Consider the following 19,103-nt stretch of genomic DNA (forward strand, 5'->3'; position numbering starts at 1 on the left):
ACAACCATCGCACCAGCAAGTTAGATAGCAAATGGGAGAGAGAACCTTACACCATTACAGCTATTCTCAATCCAGAGACTGATACTTATGAGATCACTAAAGAAAACAAATCGCGTGTAGTACATCGCAATCGCCTTAAGTTATGTCTCAAGGAAAATACTCAAGAAGAAACTCTTCAAGAAGAAGCTGTCCAAGAGGAAACACAATCCATAGAACCAGAGCCTACAAAATCATCTGATTCAGAGAATCCACTACAGTCTTTTGGAAAAGCATTATTAGACTCTGATCCTTTACAATGGTTCCTTACACCATGGCTCAATATCTTAGTGCCTGCCAAGACCAATACAACCGCACTTCAACCAGAGGAGCTATCTCAAGAAGTGTCTACTACAGCTCAAGAGACACCAAGTTCCCTTGAAACAAGGCCTGTAGAAACTCAGCCGCTAAGAAGATCTGACAGGACTACAAGAGGACGACCACCTGACCGTTTTAAGGATTTCCTGCACCAGCAGCCGGGAAGACAACTACCAACCCTGCCATCTCATCATTGAGTGCATCCTTACGTCGTCTGGAGTTCCAGAGTGAGAAGAAGACTTACTTGGGATATCATGTTTATTTCCTTTAAAGGACTTTTTAAAAGGACTACTTACCTACTGTTTTGCAACGTTCAAGCCTGCACCCGGAGATAGACTTTCACGTACCTGAGCCTCCGTGATATTCGTCTGTTGACATTTTCCTGTACCCAGGGAATGGACTCATACCCTGTGAGCCTCCTGAGATGTTATTTTTGCTTTGTTTTCCTTTTTCCATCTCATCGTGGACTATTCTGGTTTTGCCATACATACCAGTCTTCAGAGAAAAAACTACACCCCTTTTTGTCACCTTTTGTCACATTTCGTTGTTGCCTGAGATATGTTTGCCTAACCCATTTTACTTGCAGATACAAGAAGTACAAGAATGGGGTTATATTGTTATTTCCTATGCATGCATGCTTTTCCCTTTCTCTTATATCTTACAGGAAGACACAACATCGAGTCAAAAGTGTGTCGAGGTCGACACACGTTTTACCATGGGGGTATGCAGCGTCCCACTCAGGACATGTGGGAACTGCAAAAGTATTACTTCTTTGTCATTGCTATATTGCATGTCATTTTGCATTGCTATACCTGTGGTATCCCTGTTCATAGGCTGGTCAGGTGTGCTTCATACTTCCCACCACAAGATGGGGATAGCACCACTCTGGGAGATCTATCCCAGCTCAGGCTTATCTGTGGTCAGTTGTTCAGTACAGGAAGCAGTGTGCAGAGAGAAAGCAGAATGTGAAGGTGAGAGAGAAGGTCAGTCCAGAGAAGGGACAAATTGGAACTGCTCAAATCAAAGGATAAAAGCCAGTAATCGGCAGCAAAGACCTTTGAGTATAAAGGTGAAGGATTTATTAGCCTCCGGCAACCTCACCCATGTCACTGGATTCAAAAGAGACCAGGAACAAGTAAGCATTATACTGAACCACAGCCTGAGATCCAGGCCTACTAAAGCCTATCAGCAGTGGATCAGCAGAACTCCTCTATTTACCCAGAGACTGTATTCTAACTGGATGTTTGTACTGCAACCAAAACCACACAGTAAAAGTTGTGAGTTGTATTCTACCACTGTCTATCTCATTCTTCAACATTGCTACTACAACTGGTTGTACCACCATTAACGGTACTGGCGTCACGACAAATATCATCAAGGGACCCAGCCGCCACAAGCACTCTAAACACCCCTGTCATCACGGGCACCTCAACCACCATCTTGGCTGGCGTTTCCCTATCGCAGAGCGTGCCCCGGAGGATTTCGAGCTGTCTTCCCTTTCACTGTGCGACCGGCCCAGGGAGGCTTTCTGCTAACCGTGAGTAAACCGATGAACTGTATTATTGCTGTCTCTCATCGGCCCACCGTGCACCTCACGTGTTCCCCTGCGGTTCTGGCTCGTCGCAACTGTAACGGCTAGCCACTGGTAGTGAGGGGTATCGGCCGTTGGAGACGTCCTTTTTGCTGACAAGTTATGATATGCAGGTACCGCCGGTATATCCCATCGAACGCCCTTCCAAGAAACGAGACGAGCTACGTTTGCAGAGTCAAGCAGACAGACCTTTAATGTCACATTTTTCTTCCTTATATCTGGTTACACTGTACAGAAACAAATGACACCCCCCCCCCCCCCCCCGGGGGCCTTCAATACACACACTTTGAAAGAATGACCTTCCCTTGAGCCAATCAGCTGCTAGACGTTTCGGCTCCTCAACTTAACTTGATCAGACAATAGAATTCAATTAACCTTTAAAACAATTATCACTCACACATAATCCCCATCAGCATACACCTCACAGGAAGCTGTTACCTCCACAAAAGAGTTCATTAGCTATGCGAAGGGTACATTAGCATTCAGCAATGAAAGAGACTTGTCCAGTTAACCCTTTGAGCTCAGAATACAATGTGGTACATCCAATTGTGACAAGCCATGCAGTTCCTTGTAGTCCTCCCTGCATGAAGATTATCGATGTCCCGGCAGCAGGCATATGTCCGTTACAGTACTCCCCTTTTGTGGAACACTCCGGCAGACCCGGATTGATCTTTTTCGGATCAACTTGGGGATGTCCGGTCTGCTGTTAGGGTAAAAGTTCAATTTGCCTGGACAGTCCGTCGGCATTCCCATTGAATCTGCCAGGGCGGTATTGGATAGAAAAATTGTAGGGTTGTAGGGCCAAGCTCCACCTTAGCAGGCACCCATTATCTCCGGCTACCCGGTTCAGCCATACTAGGGGGTTATGGTCCGTGATCAGGGTGAATTCCTGACCATACAGGTAGGGTGTGAGCTTCTTTAAAGCCAAAACCAGGGCTAAACATTCCTTTTCCACGGCCGCGTAGCTCACTTCCCTGGGTAACAATTTTCTACTCAGGTACGCAACAGGGTGTTCTCCATCCTCCCCGATCTGGCTTAGAACTGCCCCCAGTCCGTACATAGACGCATCTGTATGAACGACAAATCTTTTGTTAGGGACGGGGGCAGATAGAACAGGTGCGTTGATCAATGCTTGTTTCAAGGTTTGGAATGCTGTTTCACAGGCGGGAGACCACAGGACTACTCTAGGCAAATTCTTTTTGGTCAAATCCGTCAGGGGTTTGGCAATGGTACTGTAGTCAGGGACAAATTTTCTGTAATACCCCGCTGTCCCTAGAAATGCCAGTACCTGGGTCTTAGTGTGGGGAGTTGGCCAATTGGCTACAGCCTCAACCTTAGCGGGTTCGGGTCGTTGTTTCCCACACCCCACTCTGTGTCCCAAGTACTGGACTTCTGCCATCCCGAAATTACATTTTTCTGGCTTCAGGGTTAGGCCCGCGGCCCTAATCTGATCCAGTACAGCCTCAACATGCCTCAAGTGTTCCCCCCAAGTCTCACTATAGATTGCAATGTCATCCAGGTACGCGCAAGCGAAATCCTGGAAGCCATCAAGGAGGCGGTCCACTAAGCGATGAAATGTGGCTGGGGCGTTCTTCATCCCAAATGGCATGACCTTGAACTGGAATAAGCCAAATGGGGTGACAAATGCCGACTTAGGGATAGCCTCTTTGGCCAGGGGAATCTGCCAATACAATTTGCACAGATCGATTGTGGTCAGGTAACGTCCCCTGGCAATACGATCTAATAGCTCGTCTACTCAGGGCATGGGGTAGGCATCTGTCACGGTTCTGTCACTGAGGCATCGGTAATCGACACAGAATCGGGTTGTTCCGTCCTTTTTGGGTACTAGGACAACGGGCGAGGCCCAGGGGCTGTCAGATGGTTCTATGATCCCCAGTCTTAACATTTCTTGTATTTCCTTCCTCCTCTCCTCTTTTACTGCCTCAGGGATTCTGTAGGGAGTCTGTCTGAGAGGGTTTTGTCCTGGGGTCTCTACGTAGTGAGTCGCTAAGAGAGTGTACCCGGGCTCCTGGGAAAATGTCAGTCCTTTCTCAGTTATCAATTGTCGCATCTGTCCCTTTTCTGCGGGAGGTAACCGCTCCCCTAGCTGTATCGTATTGAGCAGAGTCTTAGGTTCCGAATCTGCTAATAGATCTGGGATGGGTAAGCTGTCGGGGTCTTCAGTGGCTGGGATACATATGGCTGCTACATCCTCTGGTCTTTCCTGATACTCTTTTAATAAGTTTACATGAAAGGATTTCTGGACCCTTTCATCTTGGCTGCTGGCATATACTACATATGTAGTATCGCAGACTTGCGCTACCACTTTGTAAGGGCCCTGCCATGAGGTCTGGAGCTTATTCCCTTTGACAGGCCTAAGCACTAGCACCTTCTGGCCCACTTGAAACGTTCTCTGACGGGCGCCCCGGTTGTACCAGTGTTTCTGTCGTCCCTGGGCCGTTTGGAGATGGTCCCGTGCCATCCGAGCTAACTGTTCCATGCGGTTCCGCATTTCCAGCACATATGGCACAATGGGGACACCTTCATGTTCTGTCTCGCCCTCCCAGTGCTCCCGGATGAGGTCGAGGGGGCCTCGCACTCTCCGTCCATAGAGCAGCTCGAATGGGGAGAACCCTGTGGATTCCTGCGGTACCTCTCGATAGGCAAACAAGAGGTGCGGCAAAAATCGCTCCCAGTCTCTGTATTCCGCCGTAAAGGTCCGCAGCAATTGCTTGAGGGTACCATTAAAGCGTTCACAGAGACCGTTGGTCTGAGGGTGGTACGGTGAACTAAGCAGGGTCTTAATACCGCAGACCTTCCATAACTGTTGGGTTAGGTCTGCAGTAAACTGGGTCCCTCGGTCGGACAGGATTTCCTGAGGGAACCCCACTCGGGTGAATATCCCGACGAGCGCACTGGCAACAGTGTCCGCCTGAATATTCGTCAGAGCGACGGCCTCCGGGTAGCGGGTAGCATAGTCTACTACGGTAAGAATGTATTTCTTACCTGAGGGACTGGGGTTAGGTAGAGGTCCCACTAGGTCGACTGCTACCCTGCTAAACGGTTCCTCGATCACGGGCATAGGTGACAGTCGAGCCTTAGGGTGGTCCCCTCTTTTTCCTACCCGTTGGCATACGTCACAGGTGCTGCAGTAACGTCGCACATCCCTCGAGATCCCCGGCCAAAAGAAAGTCTGGGTGATCCTGTAGGTGGTGCGGTTACCCCCTAGGTGCCCTGCCAACGGAATGTCATGGCCGATTCGTAGAAGTTCCAACCGGTACTTTCTGGGTACCACTAGTTGGCGCTTTTGCGAAGGGACACCGCCTCTCTTTCTGCCTTCAGTCAATCTGTATAACCTGTCACCATCCCATACAAAACGTTCCCGCTCATCCCCTCTACTGTCTGCTAATTCTCGATACTTTTGAAGGGTGGAGTCCTCCCTAGTTTCCCTCCCAAATTCCTCTGGGGTGTCCCAAGCTATGGGTCTCTCTACCGTAGTGGGGTTACATGTCGGTTCTTGGCTTACCTGGGTCTCCTGGCCTGTTGTAGGATCATCTGTGATACGGGTCTGTGAGCGGGTGGTCACGGGGCAAGCTGCATCAGGTGTAGGTAGATACGCCGAAGTCAGAGGGCCAATGTCGTTGCCCAGCACAACCTCGGCCGGTAGGTTGTCCATGATACCGACTGTGGTCTTTCCTGACCCGACTCCCCAGTCTAAGTGCACCCGGGCGGTGGGTAAGCGGAATACAGCGCCCCCTGCGACCCGGACGGCAACTGTACGAGTGGACACGTTCTCTGGCTTTACCAGATGTTTTTGAACCAGAGTGATAGTGGCCCCGGTATCTCTCAAGCCTTGTGCTACTTGTCCATTCACCCGTACCTCCTGACGGTGATGCTGACGGTTATCTGGAGAGGCGGCTTGTATTGGGTCTGCCTCATACAAAATTCCCAGACATTCCTCCGGGCCCCCCTCGGTCTCCAGGCAGTGGGCCGCAGAGGGACGTGATGGAGTGACCTCTGTGTTGGGTGTTGTACGTCTCCAGTTGTTATTTGTAGCTCTTAGAGGGCAATAACGAGCAATATGTCCCGTGTTGCTGCAGTGATGGCACGTCACCCTAGATGAATCCCGGGGGTGATGATGATGATCCCATAGACTGGTGATGATGATGATCCTGTAGACTGGTGATGATGATGATGATCCCATAGACTGGTGATGATGATGATGATCCCATAGACTGGTGATGATGATGATGATCCCATAGACTGGTGATGATGATGATGATGATCCCATAGACTGGTGATGATGATCCCATAGACTGGTGATGATGATGATAATCCCATAGACTGGTGATGGTGATGATGATCCCATAGACTGGTGATGGTGATCCCATAGACTGGTGATGATGATCCCATAGACTGGTGATGATGATCCCATAGACTGGTGATGATGATCCCATAGACTGGTGATGGTGATGATGATGATCCCATAAACTGGTGATGATGATCCCATAGACTGGTGATGATGATCCCATAGACTGGTGATGATGATGATGATGATGATGATGATGATGATGATCCCATAGACTGTTGATGATGATGATGATCCCAAAGACTGGTGATGATGATCCCATAGACATGGTGATGATGATGATCCCATAGACTGATGATGATGATGATGATGATCCCATAGACTGGTGATGATGATGATGATCCCATAGACTGGTGATGGTGATGATGATCCCATAGACTGGTGATGATGATGAAGATCCCATAGATTGGTGGTGATGATGATGATGATGATTCCATAGACTGGTGATGATGATGATGATGATCCCATAGACTGGTGATGGTGATGATGATCCCATAAACTGGTGATGGTGATGATGATCCCATAGACTGGTGATGATGATGATGATGATGATCCCATAGACTGGGTCCCCAAACACTTTTTATCACAATAACTTGCATATTAACCTTTAAAATGAGCACTTTTGATTTTTTATGTTCCTATTCCATAGACTTTAACAGGGTTCACACAAATATTTTGTCTGTTTGTAAGTTCTGGTGCAAACCAAACCAGGGGGGTGTTCGGATCATCCCATATGATTATTATCATCCTCATCACCATCACCAGTCTATGGGATCATCATCATCATCACCAGTCTATGGGATCATCATCACCACCAGTCTATGGGATCATCATCATCATCATCACCAGTCTATGGGATCATCATCATCATCATCACCAGTCTATGGGATCATCATCATCATCACCAGTCTATGGGATCATCATCACCATCACCAGTCTATGGGATCATCATCACCGGTCTATGGGATCATCATCACCAGTCTATGGGATCATCATCATCACCAGTCTATGGGATCATCATCATCACCAGTCTATGGGATCATCATCATCATCACCAGTCTATGGGATCATCATCATCATCACCAGTCTATGGGATCATCATCATCATCACCAGTCTATGGGATCATCATCATCATCATCACCAGTCTATGGAATCATCATCATCATCACCAGTCTATGGGATCATCATCACCATTAGGGATGAGCCGAACACCCCCCTGTTCGGTTCGCACCAGAACCTGGGAACACACCAAATGTTCGTGTGAACTTTAGAACCCTATTAAAGTCTATGGGACTCGAACATTTGAAATCTAAAGTGCTAATTTTAAAGGCTAATGTGCAAATTATTGTCCTAAAAAGTGTTTGGGGACCCGGGTCCTGTCCCAGGAAACATGTATCAATGCAAAAAAAAGTTTTAAAAATGGACGTTTTTTCGGGAGCAGTGAATTTAATAATGCTAAAAGTGAAACAATAAAAGTGTAATATTACTTTAAATTTCGTACCTAGGGGGGGGGGTGTAAAGTCAGCATGTGAAATAGCGCACGTTTCCCATACATAGAACTGTCCCTGCACAAAGTGTCATTTCTGAAAGAAAAAAAGGCATTTAAAACCGGACTTGCGACTATAATAAATTGTCGGCTCTGGCAATTCAGAGAGAATTCATTCATAAAAAATAAAAAAAAGCGTGGGGGTCCCCACAAAATCCCTTCAGGTCTGGTATGGATATTAAGGGGAACCCCACCGTCAATTTAAAAAAACAAATGACGTGGGATTCCCCCCAAATATCCATACCAGACCCTTCAGGTCCGCCCCGCCTCCCCTATATAAGAAATGTCAAAGCTCCACCCGCGTCATTCTGCTGGGCTGTGTCCAGCGGAGAGAGGAGGTCGGCGTGGCTGCGCTCTGGATGGATGGATCTTCTCATCACTGGACCGGAGAGGAGATCACCTGTCCTTTTATACAGACAACGTTGGAGCAGGGAGCCGGGACCGAGTGGATTACCACCGCTGGATTTTTTTTCGTTTTTTTTATTAATAAAGGACTTTTTTCTACGGTGTGTGTGTGTGTGTTTTTCCAACTATTTACATTTCCTTTGTGAAATGGTAGAGGTACAATGTTCCAAATCTTCCAGATTTTGATAAGCATCCCACCCGCAGACCCCCACGACCACCGGGCAAGGGTTGTGGGGATGAGTCCCTTGTCCCCATCAACATGGGGACATCCTCCCCATGTTGAGGGCATGTGGCCTGGTATGGTTCAGGAGAGGGGGGCGCACTCTGTCCCCCCCTCTTTTCTGCAGCGGGCCGGGTTAACATGCTCGGATAAGGGTCTGGTGTGGATTTTTGGAGGAACTCCACGCCATTTTTTTTTAAATTTGGGGTGGAGTTCCCCTTAAAATCCACACCAGACCTGAAGGGTCTGGAATAGATATTTGGGGGGAACCCCACGTCATTTTTTTTTTAAATTGACGGCGGGGTTTCCCTTAATATCCATTCCAGACCTGAAGGGCCTGGTCATGGAATTTGGGGGGACCCCCACGCTTTTTTTTTTAATGAATGAATTCGCTCTGAATTGCCAGAGCCGACAATTCATTAGAGCCGCAAGTCCGGAAATGACACTTTGTGCAGGGACAGTTCTATGTACGGGAAACATGCGCTATTTCACATGCATACTTTACACCCCCCCCCCAGGTACGAAATTTAAAGGAATATTTCACTTTTATTGTTTCACTTTTAGCATTATTAAATTCACTGCTCCCGAAAAAACAGCCGTTTGTAAAACTTTTTTTGCATTGATACATGTCCCCCGAGATAGGACCCGGGTCCCCAAACCCTTTTTAGGACAATAAATTGCATATTAGCCTTTAAAATTAGCACTTTAGATTTCTCCCATAGACTTTAACAGGGTGTTCCGCGGCTTTTCGAATTTGCCCCGAACACCCCTAATTGTTTGTTGTTCGCCAAACAGGAGTTCGACTCGAACTCGAAGCTCATCCCTAATCACCATCACCAGTCTATGAGATCATCATCATCACCAGTCTATGGGATCATCATCATCACCAGTCTATGGGATCATCATCACCATCATCACCAGTCTATGGGATCATTATCATCACCAGTTGGTTTCCTCGCCCAGAAGGAATGTACATGAAGTTTCTCTGGAGGAATATCTGTACACATTTTCTATAAATAGAACCGTCATGTCTGTGGGGTCGTCTGCCGCCATCTTCTGACACGTCCGTCACTTTACTAATACCGATCATCTCTTCTCTCTCCACAGAAGTGTTCAGGATGGGGTTCATCAGTGGAATCCATAGAGATCACAGACAATGATGATCAGGTAATCAGGGCTCTGTGTGTTATTCCAGGGGGGGGGGGACAACATCAGCGCATTGAAAGCAACCCGGGACCTCCATACCTGCAGTGTCTTAGTGCATGCGCTGGGGGGCACCCCCACATGTGTGCATGTCTCTGCCCGGTCTAGAAGCCCCGTGGCACATAATGCTGCTCTGGTACTTGCTTTAGATACTCACTGTGGCCCCTGGTAATAGGGTGGATGGTCCATTAGTGGTGACAGCTTCCCCTCTACCTCTGACCACGACAGCTTCCCCTCTACCTCCGACCACAACAGCTTCCCCTTTACCTCCGACCACGACAGCTTCCCCTCTACCTCTGACTACGACAGCTTCCCCTCTACCTCCGACCACGACAGCTTCCCCTCTACCTCCGACCATGACAGCTTCCCCTCTACCTCTGACTACGACAGCTTCCCCTCTACCTCCGACCACGACAGCTTCCCCTCTACCTCCGACCATGACAGATTCCCCTCTACCTCCCACCACAACAGCTTCCCCTCTACCTCCGACCACGACAGCTTCCCCTCTACCTCCGACCACGACAGCTTCTCCTCTACCTCCGACCATGACAGATTCCCCTCTACCTCCCACCACAACAGCTTCCCCTCTACCTCCGACCACGACAGCTTCCCCTCTACCTCCGACCACGACAGCTTCTCCTCTACCTCCGACCACGACAGATTCCCCTCTACCTCCAACCACGACAGCTTCCCCTCTACCTCCGACCACGACAGCCTCCCCTCTACCTCCAACCACGACAGCTTCCCCTCCACCTCCGACCACCACAGGTTCCCCTCTACCTCCGACCACGACAGCTTCTCCTCTGCCTCCGACCACGACAGATTCCCCTCTACCTTCGACCACGACAGATTCCCCTCTACCTCCGACCACGACAGCTTCCCCTCTACCTCCAACCATGACAGCTTCCCCTCTACCTCCGACCACGACAGCTTCCCCTCTACTTCCGACCACGACAGCTTCCCCTCCACCTCCGACCACCACAGGTTCCCCTCTACCTCCGACCACGACAGCTTCCCCATCAGAGACCCCCCTAACATCAGGGTCCCATCAGAGTCTCCCTTACATCAGGGTCCCCATCAGAGACCCCCCTTACATCAGGATCCCCATCAGAGACCCCTCTTACATCAGGGTCCCCATCAGAGACCCCTCTTACATCAGGATCCCCATCAGAGACCCCCCTTACATCAGGGTCCCCATCAGAGTCCCCCCTAACATCAGGGTCCGCATCAGAGACCCCCTTACATCAGGGTCCCATCAGAGTCCCCCCTTACATCAGGGTCCCCATCAGAGACCCCCTTACATCAGGGTCCCCATTAGAGTCCCCCCTTACATCAGGGTCCCCATCAGAGACTCCTTTACATCAGGGTCCCCATCAGAGACCCCCCTTACATCAGGGTCCCCATCAGAGACCCCCTTACATCAGGGTCCCATCAGAGTTCCCCCTTACATCAGGGTCCCCATCAGATACCCCCCTTACATCAGGGTCCCCATCAAAGTCCCCCCTTACATCAGGGTCCCCATAAAATACCCCCCTTACATCGGGTGTCCCCATGAGAGTCCGTTTAGCTTTAAAAATGAAAGCTAGAAGTTGATTGGTTGTTCCAGATTTTGGCTGCTCAACTCTTAGTAGATTTCCCTCAATGTGTCTATTGCGCCCCCTGGAGGCGGGTTTAGGAGTCATACTGGAGGCGGAGTCTTGGCAATCAACCAATACTTCCTATGACCCCAAGCCCCTCCCATCCTGTCAATAGATCCGCCCATATGTGTGCGGTGATTTCCGGACAGGAACATCATTGGATATAAGATAATGATCGACTATCTGTATCCCGGGAGGGGGGAGGGGATGGAGGGATCGGTATGGTGATTCCCATTGTAGAAGAAAAGCCGGTCCTGCCCGGTCCTTGTCATCACCGAATGATAAATCTGTGTTTTATTCTGTAGAAGAACTCGATGGATTCTGAAGATCTGACAGTCCCAGCAGAACCCAGCGAGATCCCCATAGAGAAGACCACCGCACAACTCCCGTGCTGCCGATGGCCGAGAAGGGAGCCTTGCATGGTAAGAGAATGGAGGTGACACTTTGGGGTCTATTTATAAAAGAATCTCCATAACTATTCATCCAGCACTACTCCATGTACATTCCTTCTGTACGAGGGATCCAGCGGGGGTGAGGATCGGGAAAGATCGAATGTTCTTCAGGTGTTTTCTCTTTGGGACGAATGTTCTTATGAATATAAATGATATAAATCAGCGGGTGCCGCCCCTCACCTGAGGATGGAATGAGGACTAATAGATTATGAAATGGATATAAAAGTATTATACATAAAAAAAAAGTGCGGAGAATTCAGAGAAGAAACACTTTGTGATGATCCAGAAGCAGCAGAAAGAGTGAGAACTCTGGAGCTCCTCCCACGTTTTTTCCATAAAGTATTTTTGTGGGCGAAGAAATCTGTTCCTTCCTTTTTTTAATCAGCCGGTTGGCCGAACAAAAAAACACGACTCGTCTTTGGTCATCTTTATTGGATTACAAATAGATAGATGAGCCACAAGATAATAATCCCATAGACTGGTGATGATGATGAGAAAGGAAACAATATCTAAACGAATGGACATTGATGGTCAGACTTTAAGGCCAAGGAAGTAGGTTAAAAAAAGTTTAATTGATAGCATATAAATACAAAAACAAATACAAAAATAATACAAAAAATTGTTATAATTATTAGCCACTGTATATTCCTCAGAAGTCGCCAACGCACGTTTCGCCGTGGGGCTTCTTCAGGACGAAGACGAGGAATGCATGTTTAGCAGAAAAACAGATTTGTGTATGTAATGATACAGTTTAAAGGGTTAATAACATATATATAGAAAAGAAAAAATAAAAAGAATGAATATCTAAGTGTATAATTACATGACATAAGGTCCTCAGTGGAAGTGTCCATAGGGCATATATGATGCATAGTAAACGACAGCATTCGTCGAAAGTGCAGTTTTGGCAGGAGTTTTCAAGCGTAACACCAGGAATCTGATTTAGCATAAAAAAGATTATTATGTATATATGCTAAATGGATGATAATCAAAATCCACAATGTAAGCACACTCATGGAAGAGAAAAAGAGACATATAATAGAGATTGAGATATAGCCAAAGTATGTATAGATACAAAAATAGAAAAAAATATATATATGAAACAATAAAAATGTCTTTGATACTAGAGGTATGGCGTATTTAATGTAGCAACGCAGCAAATCACCTTTGATGGGCCAATAAAGGTCAGAAGCAAAGGGTCCGTGGGTTGCAGGGCTAGAAAATCCCCAACAAGCTGCACAGCTCACAAAAGACTGTGGTTACAGAGAAGGAGAAAAACAATGCATGAATGAGAGTAAAAAACTAAATAAATAAAAAGCCTCATGCTTAGCAACCCAAATTTAGTTAAATAATAACCAGTATTGAAAGCAAAAGGAAGAGCCTTGATTTACCTAATTGAAATGGTCTCAGGCTTGCTGGGACAACAGATAGTAGTCAGCATGTACAACATGTGAATCCAAATGTTCAGACCGGTAACGCCACTGGTGAACATACACTGCAATTAAAACAGGGGGTCTATAAATAAGAGGAGATATAATTGGAGGTGTATCAGATAACACTCTCAGGAAGCATCGAGGGACGTCCGGTGGCGCAAAAGCATAGGTGCTTACCATAAAGCAGCGTAGATAACGGGTATCTGTGTCCCAGGGTGTACACGAGGCAACACAAGGCAAGTGCGTTTGTTGCTCCCTTAAATAGGGCACATCCCTGCGTCAACGTCCGACGTGTGACGTCATTAGCGTGCGCCCACTCAATACGGCGGCGCATAAACGGGTCGCAATTATCGATGTGACAGCGGAACGAATATGATAGCATAGCCGTGAATTACGGCCAAGCAAAGGCTATTGAAAAGGCGCACGTCGGAGGATTGGGCCACTAATAAAGAGGGACCGTAAATAATAAAGAAAGAAAGGATTGTAGAAAAAAACGAACTCACATAGTAAAACTAGGAAAAAAGGGAAAACTTATATTTAAATATCAAAAATCGTGAATACTTTAGCGATCTCAAGCTTGCCATCATGTGGACAAATAGGGACAAGACATCCTATAATAATAGGCAGATATTGGGCTTTGAAAGAAAGAGGGGTAGTAGGGTAGACACAATATAGATTGAAAAGAATAATTTAGAAGAGTGTGTGTATACATAGAGGATAATGATTATGTCCTAAAATAAGGAAATAAATACAGCCAATATTAGTCAGTTCCAGGTGAGCCGATGTGAGGCCAAAACATAAAAAATAATAATAAAAATGGTAGATTGCAGCAACCGAATCCGAAAATGCTGACAGTGAGTCAAAGACTTAATACGTCTGCCCCCGGTACAACCATAGAGGACCAGGCGATCAAGCAATCAACAGAGAGATATCCAAACATCTAAAAAATACTAATCCATAGATTATATAAAAATATATGATTGCACATTACTTCCTGAGATTTGGTATGGTAGTTCCATTATCCTTATGTTGAAAAATAGCACATAACATATATTCTAATATTGTTTATGAGACAAAAAATAACTGGTAAAACATATATTTTTTTCTTATTTTGGATTTCTCCAAATATCGTTTATACTGTATTTATAGAGGACATCCACCTACATATAATCTAAAATCCAATGCATAAACCATCTCAGTTGGAAAACATGGGAGAGGTTAAGATATTGCAGGTTAAACAGGGGTGATAATGACAGGCCTACAACAACACAAAAAAATGAAGGGTAAGTGACAGAGACCTTGTTTAGAGATAATTAGACATATAGAAATGACTTGAAGCTCATTGAGTCATTCAACCCTGGCCATACATTTGCCTTAAGGCGATAGATCCATTGAGTTTCCCGCTGTAGAACTCTCTGATCAAAGTTGCCCCCTCTGGGGTCCTCGGCTATGCAGTCCAATACCGAAAATTGTATTCGGGGGGTTACATAGCCGTGTGTGAAAGCAACATGGTATCCCATGGTCTTATTTAATAGACCATTGGTAATGTAATACATATGATCCTTAACCCGTTTCCATAAGGGTCGAATAGTTTTGCCCACATAGAAGCATCCACAGGTACAGAAAATTATATATATAACTCCTTGAGTTTGACACGTGACATGCTTGTGTAATTTATGTGTTTCCCCATTGGGGAGGTCAACAGTCTGACCCTCTCTAATTAGGTGACAAAATTTGCAATGCCCACATTTGTAGAGGCCCGGTATTTCTGACAGGCCTATTAGGGGCTTGCAGTAAGTACTTTTAACTAATCGATCTCTTACCGATGTGGATCGTCTAAATGTAATATTGGGGTTCTTTGCCACATATTTAGAGAGAGTGGCATCTGCCGTGATGAGGTGCCAGTGTCTCTGGATGAGCTGCCGAATTTGGACATGCTGGTCTGAAAAGGTCGTGATGAAACGCATCACCACATTGTCAGACTTTTTTTTGGTGGGGTTACTTTTAAGCAGAGTACTGGCTCTATTTTTTTCAGCTGCTCGATTGAATGCCCTCTTTAAGCAGGATCTGCTATATCCTCTCGTATTAAGTCTGGTGTAGAGTTTATCCGCTTCGCTTTTGAATTTCGTGTTATCAGAGCAATTTCGACGTAGTCGAAGGTACTGGCTGTACGGTATGCTCTTTAGTAATGGTGCCGGGTGGGCACTAGCTGCATGTAGCAGAGTGTTGCCCGCGGTGGGTTTGCGGTATAAGGATGTTTGTATGCCATTGACCTCATCGACATAAATCATTATGTCAAGGAAGGCAATGGCAGAGTCACTATGATTCATAGTGAACTTTAAATTAAATTCATTGCAATTCAGGAAACTCATAAAAGCAAGCAGATCCTTTACTGTACCCGTCCAGAACATCAGCACATCATCGATGTATCGAAACCAGCTTAGTACAAATGATAAAAAAATAGGTATTAGAATCAGAAGAAAACAGTTTTCGTTCCCACCCCCCCAGGTACAGGTTCGCGTAGCTTGGGGCACATGAAGTGCCCATAGCGACTCCCTGTACCTGGAGGAGGTGGGACCCATCAAAAGAAAACACATTCTTCGTAAGGATGTGGGAGAGAGATTTAAGCACAAAACCATTTAATTTGTCCATTTTTGGTCCCTTTTCGGCAAGAAAATTGGAAATAATTTGGAGGCCTTTATCATGTGGAATTGATGAATACAGGGCCTCCACATCTATTGAGACCAAAAGGCAACCATCAGGCACCGTTAGTCCATCAATTGTTCTGAGTAAGTCGGGCGTGTCTTGAATGTAGGAGGGTAAAGAGGTCACGTGTGGCCTGAGGTATTGGTCAATGAATACACTTGCTCTTTCAGTTTTAGAGCCGACTCCTGATATAATTGGGCGGCCTGGTGGATGTTGTAAGTTTTTGTGCGTTTTGGGTAACGCATAAAAGGTGGGGATTCTAGGATGTGGGACCTGAATACCATCAAAGATGGCTTTGGTAATAGATCCATCAAAAAGTGCCAATTGTAATAGGTCATCGAATTGCTGATTGAATTTTGTAATAATTTCTTTGTTAATTGGTAGGTACCATGTGCGGTTTTTCAAGATATCCCAGCACATGTTCCTATATTGTAAATCATTCATCACCACGATATTGCCGCCCTTATCGGATGGTTTTATGATTATTTCTGAATTTTTACTCAGTGCATCCAGGGCTTGGGTGTGTATGGACGAAAATTTAGGGTTAGTGTGTTTGACAAGGGAAAGTGATTCTACCTCCTTTATTGTTTGAATAAGGAAGGCCCAAACATTTGAGTTAGTTTGGAGTGGAGGAAAATTTAAAGACTTATTTTTTACTGCTTTTTCAAGTGTTTCTAGATCTTGTCTGTATATAGATAGTTGTACCCTTTCTCCTTTTGACTCATAGGATTCAGGTGTAGTGTCTTGTGTTGGACAGCTATCATTTTCATCTAATAATGAAATTAATGTTTTTAAAGCACGAAAATCAGCAACTGTGAAACTTTTCCAAATTTCTTGGTCGACGACTTCAGCTTGTTTTTCTTTCCTTTTCCTGTCATACATGAATTTTAGTGTTAATTTTCGAGCGAACAAGTACAAATCTTTAATCCTTTTCTTTCCCCTTTTTCGTTCTTTTTCTCCTTCTTGCCCCCCATCTATTCCCTTCCTTCTTTAACTTAAATGGTGATGATGATGATCCCATAGACTGGTGATGGTGATGATGATCCCATAGACTGGTGATGATGATGATCCCATAGACTGGTGATGATGATGATCCCATAGACTGGTGATGATGATGATCCCATAGACTGGTGATGATGAAGATCCCATAGACTGGTGATGATGATGATGGTCCCATAGACTGGTGATGGTGATGATCCCATAGACTGGTGATGGTGATGATGATCTCATAGACTGGTGATGATGAAGATCCCATAGACTGGTGATGATGATGATCCCATAGACTGGTGATGATGATGATCCCATAGACTGGTGATGATGATGATCCCATAGACTGGTGATGATGATGATGATGATGATCCCATAGACTGGTGATGATGATGATGATGATGATCCCATAGACTGGTGATGATGATGATCCCATAGACCTCAAATATATAAGAGGTCCACAAATATATAAGAGGTCCATACAGTGTACTTGGTGTTGAGTTATTCACTTTACGGTCATCACTGAGGACAAGGGGGCACTCTTTACGTCTAGAGGAAAAGAGATTTCACCTCCAAATACGGAAAGGTTTTTTCACAGTAAGAGCTGTGAAAATGTGGAACAGACTCCCTCCAGAGGTGGTTCTGGCCAGCTCAGTAGATTGCTTGGATTCTTTCCTAAATGTACATAAAATAACTGAGTACTAAGATTTGTAGGTAAAGTTGATCCATGGTAAATCCGATTGCCTCTCGGGGATCAGGAGGGAATTTTTTCCCCTGCTGTAGCAAATTGGATCATGCTCTGCTGGGGTTTTTTGTCTTCCTCTGGATCAACTGTGGGTATGGAGTTGGGTGTATGGGATTGTATTGTGTTTTTTATTTTGTTTGTTTATTTTTTTGTGGATGGACTTGTGTCTTTTTTCAACCCGACTAACTATGTAACTATGTAACTATGATGATGATCCCATAGACTGGTGATGATGATGATCCCATAGACTGGTGATGATGATCCCATAGACTGGTGATGGTGATGATCCCATAGACTGGTGATGGTGATGATCTCATAGACTGGTGATGATGATCCCATAGACTGGTGATGATGATGATGATGATGATCCCATAGACTGGTGATGATGATGATCCCATAGACTGATGATGATGATGATGATCCCATAGACTGGTGATGATGATGAAGATCCCATAGACTGGTGATGATGATGATGATCCCATAGACTGGTGATGATGATGATGATGATCCCATAGACTGGTGATGATGATGATGATCCCATAGACTGGTGATGATGATGATGATGATCCCATAGACTGGTCCCCAAACACTTTTTATCACAATAACTTGCATATTAACCTTTAAAATGAACACTTGATTTTTTATGTTCCTATTCCATAGACTTTAACAGGGTTCACACAAATATTTTGTCTGTTTGTAAGTTCTGGTGCAAACCAAACCAGGGGGGTGTTCGGATCATCCCATATGATTATTATCATCCTCATCACCATCACCAGTCTATGGGATCATCATCATCATCACCAGTCTATGGGATCATCGTCATCATCATCACCAGTCTATGGGATCATCATCACCAGTCTATGGGATCATCATCATCATCATCACCAGTCTATGGGATCATCATCATCATCATCATCACCAGTCTATGGGATCATCATCATCACCAGTCTATGGGATCATCATCATCATCATCATCATCACCAGTCTATGGAATCATCATCATCATCACCAGTCTATGGGATCATCATCATCATCACCAGTCTATGGGATCATCATCACCATTAGGGATGAGCCGAACACCCCCCTATTCGGATCGCACCAGAACTTGCGAACACACCAAATGTTCGTGTGAACTTTAGAACCCTATTAAAGTCTATGGGACTCGAACATTTGAAATCTAAAGTGCTAATTTTAAAGGCTAATATGCAAGTTATTGTCCTAAAAAGTGTTTGGGGACCCGGGTCCTGCCCCAGGGGAGTGTTTGGGGACCCGGGTCCTGTCCCAGGAAACATGTATCAATGCAAAAAAAAGTTTTAAAAACTGAAGTTTTTTCAGAAGCAGTGAATTTAATAATGCTAAAAGTGAAACAATAAAAGTGAAATATTCCTTTAAATTTCGTACCTAGGGGGGGTGTAAAGTTAGCACGTGAAATAGCGCATGTTTCCCGTACATAGAAC

At 45.5% G+C, this 19,103-nt stretch overlaps 1 protein-coding gene across 7 annotated transcripts in view; it reads left to right on the top strand.

Moving 5' to 3' along the window:
- LOC120941731 (zonadhesin-like) overlaps positions 1 to 19,103 on the top strand; it is a 138,804-nt gene that overhangs the window by 46,631 nt on the left and 73,070 nt on the right. For 6 of the 7 annotated variants that reach the window (XM_040355356.1, XM_040355355.1, XM_040355357.1 and 3 more), the window contains 2 exons: positions 9,594 to 9,653; positions 11,632 to 11,748. The exons of the other annotated variant lie outside the window; for it this stretch is intronic. In XM_040355356.1, coding sequence (XP_040211290.1) covers positions 9,594 to 9,653; positions 11,632 to 11,748 — 177 coding nt within the window. The remainder of the gene's footprint in view (positions 1 to 9,593; positions 9,654 to 11,631; positions 11,749 to 19,103) is intronic. 7 annotated transcript variants of the gene reach the window in all.

This window comes from Rana temporaria, chromosome 5, assembly GCF_905171775.1.
Source record: "Rana temporaria chromosome 5, aRanTem1.1, whole genome shotgun sequence".
Classification (NCBI taxonomy): Eukaryota; Metazoa; Chordata; class Amphibia; order Anura; family Ranidae; genus Rana; species Rana temporaria.